Raw genomic sequence first — 7,312 nt, 5'->3', positions numbered from 1 at the left:
GTGTTCATCGAAAAATGTTTGTCGCTCATGTAGTAGTAAACACCATAATTCTTTACTACATCTTACTCGTAGTAAATCTTCGTCTGTGGAAACCAATGCGAATGTTCAGTCAACATCTGTGAACAACGGTACTGCATCATTCGCAGGTGCAGCCCGTACAGACTCTACTGTTGTATTAGGTACTGCAATCATTCACATTACGGACGCTTGGGGACGCACTCATGTCGTTCGTGCACTTCTCGATAGTGGATCTCAGATTTCAGCCATGACAGACGATTGTTTAGCCCAATTAGGTTTATTAAAAAATCGCTTTCAATCCAACATCGTCGGTCTCCCTCAGAGTCCCATTGCTCAAATTCAAGGTGTTACTAGATGTCACTTTTTGACTCAAGATACGTATTTCCCGCAATTGGTTTTGTGATTTTACCTCAAATTACAGCCCCTTTGCCAACCACGCACTTGCCTTTTAGTGTACGCAATCGGTACAAACATCTGTTGCTCGCTGATGAGCACTTCGACGCTCCAGCGCGGATCGACGTGCTTTTGGGCGCCGATATTTTTCCTGTTCTCGTCCGGTCACATGCTGGTGTTGAACATAATGCAGGTTTTCCATCTGCTCTCGACACCAAAATTGGTTGGATAATCTTTGGATCCTTTTCTACATCGAACAAAACGTCGTTAGTTTCGCTTACAACCGTCGTAGATCAGTCAATCAGCGATCAGTTATCACGGTTTTGGTCAATTGAAGAACCTGACGCTCCGGTAGTACCAACCACTGAGGATCAGTGGTGCGAAGACTACTTCTCCAAAACTACATCGCACGATTCATCTGGACGATTTTGCGTCGCTCTTCCTTTTCGCGACTTGTTCACTGCTTCGGGATCACTCAGTTCTACTTCGTTTCACGGTCACGGAGATTCTCGTGTCAGTGCATTAAAACGATTTCATAACCTCGAGAAACCTTTAAACAAGGATTCCAATTTATATGCCGCTTATCGAAAATTCATGTCAGACTCTCAAACATTGGGACATATGGTGCCAGCCGCTGAGGCGGGAAGGTACTTTAAACCGCATCATGCCGTACTTAAATCTGATGGTGATTTGTCAAAAATACGTGTTGTCTTTGACGTGTCGGCAATATCCTCGTCTGGTCGTTCGCTAAACAAAGTGTTATGCACGGATCCGAAATTACAAACCGATTTACGCGACATTTTACTACGTTGTCGTACACACAAATATATCATGACCGCCGACATTGTTAAAATGTATCGACAGATTCTAATCCGTCCAGAAGATTGTAGCTTTCAACATATTTTTTGTCGTGAATCTCCCAACGATGAACTGCAAGAATTCCAATTACGCACTATCACATACGGTTTGAATTGTGCTCCATATTTTGCAATACGATGCTTACACGAACTTGACACTCAAGACGGTCATCGATTTCCATTGGCAAAGGACATTCTCACCCATGCCACCTACGTGGATGATATCGTATTCGGCGATGATACCGAAGAACAGATGCTACTTCAAAAGCAAGACATCATTGGTCTACTTCGCAGTGGTGCATGTGAACTGAGTAAGTGGACCAGCAATAGTAAAATTGCCTTAAATTCCGTCCGTCTTGAAGATAGAACTAAATCTGTGTCGTTCGATCCAAAGGATGATCATTCGGTTAAAGTTCTCGGTTTACACTGGGACACAGAGTCCGACAATTTTGCCTATCACACGAACACTCAACAATCCTCATCCACCAAGCGTCAAGTGCTTTCAATTATTGCTCGTCTGTTCGATCCGATCGGTGCTTTAGGTCCTATGTTGTTGTGGGAAAAAGAGTTTATGCAACAGTTGTGGTGCAACAAACTCAATTGGGATGATCCACTGCCCGCTGAACTACTATCCGTGTGGCAACAGTTTTGCGTGGAACTTCCGTCAATATTTTCTTTAAATATACCACATCATATTGATGTCATCTGTTACCAAGACATTCAATTGTTGGGCTTTGCAGACGCGTCAATTAAAGGGTTCGCCGCCACCGTGTAGTTGCGCATTGTAGACAGTACTGGAGCTGTTTCCATTCGTTTTGTTACATGCAAAACAAAAGTCGCTCCGTTGAAAACTTCTGTTGTTGACGAATCACTGTCAATACCGCGCTTGGAACTGTGTGGCGCTTTGTTATTAGCACGAACGCTTCAGCAAACATATCAAGTTCAATCATCAAACCTATCTATATTGCGAATCCGAGCTTGGTCTGATTCTTCGATCGTTTTATCTTGGCTGACTTCAGATCAGAAATATTTTAAAATCTTCATTACCAACCGGATAACGAAAATTCATAAACTGTTGCCGAACTGTGACTGGAGTCACGTGTCAACCACCGACAACCCGGCTGATCCAGCTTCACGTGGCCTTAAGCCCAAGGCTATGGTCTCGTTCACCGTTTACTGGGAGGGACCCAAATTCTTACAATTATCAGAGGATAGATGGCCGAGGTCAAACTTCGTGCCGTTGAATCCAGATCAGTTACCGGAAACCAAACCTAGGGTGGTCACGGTTTTGTCCGTTACCACGTCGCCTCCATCTCTGGAACTGATACAGCGTTTTTCGTCGCTCAACAAGATGAAACGCGTGTTATCGTTTATCTTTCGTTACTACAACCGTTTACGACAGAACTCGGTCTGCGACGGTCTAGTAACGTTCGCTGAGCAAGAAAAGTCGTTATCGGTCGTTGTGAAATGCACTCAAGTATATCACTTTGTAGATTTGATCAAGGCCTTAAAGTCCCAATCCAATGTTACACCACCCTCTTTAGCGCAATTGGCGCCCTACATTGATAAAAACAACGTTGTTTGTGTTGGAGGTCGACTTCGTTTCGCATCGGTGTCTTGTGACGCTAAACATCCGATACTATTCCCGCGAACTTCACATCTTACCGACTTGTTAATCCGACATAACCACCAATCGTTTCCCCATGGCGGACCAAAGTTGATCTTATCTATGTTGAATCAAAAATTTTGGATTTTGTCTGGTTGGTCTGCAGTCCGACGTGTTATTTTTGCATGTGTGACTTGTACGCATATCAAGTCTGTCCGCCCTCAACCGCTTATGGCCGATTTACCAGCCTTCCGTGTGCAATCGGATAGACCTTTTTCTCATGTTGGGATGGATTATGGAGGTTCATTTATCGTTAAAGAACACCGCCGTCGCAATTCTCGTACGACTAAGGTGTATTTGGCATTATTTATCTGCATGTCCGTGAAGGCAGTGCACTTGGAAATCGTGTATGACTTAACCACTGACGCATTTTTCTCGGCATTAGATCGCTTTGTTGCGCGGCGAGGAATACCGTCATATGTCTATTCAGATCGTGGTTCTAATTACGTTGGCACCGCACGCCAACTTAGTGCTCTTTTCCGTAATGCCAAGGAACAACAGAAAATTTCGACTCATTTATCTTGCACTTGGCATTTCAATCCACTCGCGGCACCAAACTTTGGCGGGATCTGGGAAGCTGGGATAAAGAGTGTTAAATTCTATCTCAAACACGTAATCGGAAATCAAACACTGACATACGAAAAATTTTACACTTTAACTATTCGCATCGAGGGAATCCTTAATTCTCGTCCGATTACGCCTCTGTCTCTCGATCCACACGACTTATGTGCGTTGACTCCTGGACATTTCTTAATCGGGCAGCCCATTCAAGCTATTCCTGAATCTGATCTGATCAACGTCCAGATCAACAGAATTACTCGTTGGCAGCTTATTCGTCAATGTCACCAATCTTATTGGAAAAGATGGTCTCAAAAGTACTTATCCACATTACAACAACGCCATAAATGGTTCAAACCAACCACGAATCTTTCCATCGGTGACATGGTCATCGTCGAAGCCCCGTCTAGACTGCCCACGGAGTGGCGTCTTGGTCGCATCACCGACCTACATCCAGGATCTGACGGTACAGTTCGCGTGGTATCAGTACGCACTCAAGACGGTATCTACCAACGTCCAGTCATCAAACTTGTGCGGCTGCCGGTTGAACCATAAACCTTTTCCTAATGTATCCACATGTAAACCTTTGTATATATTTTTATTTTATTTTTATGTGTATATATAAATATGTTTTTTTTTTAATAATAATATTATTTAGTTGCCTAATAAAATTATTTAAATATTAAGTTTTATCTTATTTACATTATTTACAATTATTAAAACAATTAAATTCAAGAATTTATTAATGGCAATGCAATTGATTTAGAATTATGTGTAACTATCATAACTTTTTTTTTTACATTATTTATATTCCATTCGCATAATTCTTCAGCAAGTTGATCTACATGAAATATATCAAATAATGATGAATCAACAGGATTATTATAAAATTGTTGTTTTATTTTAAAACATTTTCCAATAAGTGATATACTACCATCTTCATTTTTAACAACATTTAAACAATTGACAACTTCTCCACTTTCAGTTAATATATAATTATCTTGAGATGTATTCATGTTTATTTTAATTTTATTTATAGTCAACTTTTTGTACTGAATTCTATTGTTATTGCCAATTAATGGTCCATTTTTATGAGGTTTTGATAATATTGTACTTGTATTTGTATCACTTAGTATATTATTTGGATGTTGAATATATATCTCAGAATATCTGTTTATTAGCTGTTCTAGTGGTTTCTCATTTTTTCGGACTTTAGATTTTAAGTATTTCATGTAGTTTTCAAAAACAAAGGCGCTGCAGTTATCAAGTGGGCCAAAATGTTGATAATCATCACATAAGTGCAGAAGCCCGTGAATGTTATGAGATACATGTTGACGGCCATAAATATTTTCAAATCTCTCTACAAAGTAATCTAGCAGTTGTTCAGCATATTCTAGATAACTTTGGCAGTTCGGACTCAAAAGTATGATCATGGCAACATGTAGAATCATGAAATGATTGTAACAATCCTTATTAATAATACCTTCAAGGACAACAGGTCCAATATACAATAAAAATAATCTCAACTCAGTTGCTTTCCACTTACCTATGTCCTGAATTTTCCTGGGTTTTCTTGAAAAATCTGAAGGAATGTATTTTTTTAGAGCTAGTAATGAAGCGGTTAATTTATTTACAGATCGACTAGGTAGGCGTACATGTAATGGTCCCTTGTGCAACCACAACAGTACAAGTTTACGAGTAACTCCAATTAAAACTAAATGCATATAATCAAGACTAAATGAGTTAACTAAGTTAAATCCAGGTAATTCAATGAGTCGTGTAATACTATCCCCAATATGATAGTCTTCATACATCAGTCTTGCATATGATTCATGAGTTCTGTTAAGACATTTATTTCTGGAATATGGAAAACATACCCTGTTTTGAAAATATTCCCCTTCTATAATACATCGATTGCATGATGAAAATCCTGAATGTCCTTTAGTTTTGAGTATAAATGATTTTGCAGGGGCATCACACCACAAAACCTTTAATAAATACTTTTCTATTGACTCTATTGATTGTAATTCCATTAGTTAATAAATCTTTAGCTTCAGTAATAAAATCTGATAAAAACACATCACTATCTTTGGGTTTAGTAAAACCATGATATATGCCTACTGGGAAAACAGTTTTACCAGTACCAACAATGTAAGCCAATATAGGCCAAAATTGACTGTTAGTGTTTTTCGTTAAGGGCAAACCATCTACACTTATAAAAATGTGTATTTCACTGAGTTCAGCTGATGCAAATCTTTGTATACCAGCAGACAATCCAAAATGATAATACTCTCCTGGATCAACACGTCGAAGTTTTGTTCCACTAAATCGTGGTGTAACTAAAAGTGTACGGCAATCTCTTGGCAATGTTTTTGTATCTATATTATCATACCTTTTCATTAACTGTAATAAACTGTTAACAGTTGATTGTGGAACATTAAAATCTACTGCCCATGTCGCAAGATCTTTCTCAAAATTATTATTTAACTTATTTTCTATTAAGTTTTCTACATTGGATAATAATGGTATATGCTGTTCCCCTATAATATCCTCTTGTAAGTTGGGTAGCTTTTCTTGAATACACATTACGGTTTTATCATAAAATGAACTAACTATTTGAGGATCAGGGTTTAAGTTTGTTGTTATTGGTGAATGGCAATCAATAAGTTTAGTAATTTCTTTTTCACAGTTAACGTCAACAATACTACTACTTATTACTGGTTCATTATTTGAATATATATTACTGATAAGGTCAAGTTCATTCTTAATTTTTCTTCTCTTGGAACGTTCGCTTGACATTTTATAGGTAGTATTTAAATTTTTGAAAATTTAAAAGAACTAAAAAAAAATAATAATAATAATACCTATTTATTTATGTATCTAGTTATAGATTTAAATTTGTTTTTGAATAAAACAGAAAATAACAAACTGAGATCTGGGACTGTTATATATATTATTAGCTCAAAATAAATATAGGTATACCTATTCAGCATGCCATTTGTTTATTAAAATAAGTAAAAAAAAGTCATAACTTTGTTCAAAAAATTATTTATTCAGGTAGCAATTAATTTTAATCAATAAAACAAAACAAATGTACCAAGAATCTAAGACCTTGGAGTATAAATAATAAATTATAAAATGAAGTTGGTGTCATTAATAAACTCTGAGTGCCTGCCTAATATAATAATATATTGCAGGTACCTAAAATAATAAAGAAATACATAACTCAAGTATTATAAAAATATTAATTGCACCTATATAAATTACTACCTAGCTATATTTTAATTTTTACTACTTCCAATTTCCATTATATTCTTACCTACCTATAATATAATATGATAATATCTAATTATTTTTGTACCAATAACATATAAATTAGGGAGAGAGTTTTGTTGCACTTAATATTATAAAGAGTAGACTTGGCATTAGCATGTTCAAATATTAATAACTATGTAGTTAGATACCTCATACCTAGTAAATATATTTTGGTATCTACCTAAATTAAATTATTAAATTGAATTGAATATCTTGTGTTCTTGTTGAGTTAGTTACTTAACTGATTTCAACTTTCAAATAAATAATTAATCTACTGACTAATTAGAAATATAAAAATAAAAAATGATTAACTATTTGGTACCTAGGTATATGTATTATTATAATACCTATACTTAATAGTACAATAGGTATTATTTTTTAAAACATGTAGGCCGTAAGAAATATCTATCAATAAAATAATAAGTAGGTATTGGGTACTAGGTACTAAACTTAAAATTTAAAATATGTAGGTATATTATGTTAGATACTTACAAATTCGCCGCCA

At 36.5% G+C, this 7,312-nt stretch overlaps 2 protein-coding genes across 2 annotated transcripts; both read left to right on the top strand.

Annotated features, from left to right (window-relative positions):
- The first annotated feature begins 372 nt into the window (after window positions 1-372).
- LOC114122642 (uncharacterized) lies at window positions 373-2,043 on the top strand. The gene has a single exon (XM_027985365.2). The coding sequence runs from the start codon at window positions 373-375 to the stop codon at window positions 2,041-2,043; it is 1,671 nt and encodes a 556-aa protein (XP_027841166.2).
- A 381-nt stretch (window positions 2,044-2,424) lies between these two features.
- Window positions 2,425-4,047, top strand: LOC114122649 (uncharacterized). The gene has a single exon (XM_027985377.2). The coding sequence runs from the start codon at window positions 2,425-2,427 to the stop codon at window positions 4,045-4,047; it is 1,623 nt and encodes a 540-aa protein (XP_027841178.2).
- The last annotated feature ends 3,265 nt before the right edge of the window (window positions 4,048-7,312 follow it).

Source organism: Aphis gossypii, unplaced genomic scaffold (assembly GCF_020184175.1).
Source record: "Aphis gossypii isolate Hap1 unplaced genomic scaffold, ASM2018417v2 Contig00251, whole genome shotgun sequence".
Classification (NCBI taxonomy): domain Eukaryota; kingdom Metazoa; phylum Arthropoda; class Insecta; order Hemiptera; family Aphididae; genus Aphis; species Aphis gossypii.
Note: the sequence above shows the minus strand (reverse complement) of the source record. Positions and strands in the feature narration are given on the sequence as shown.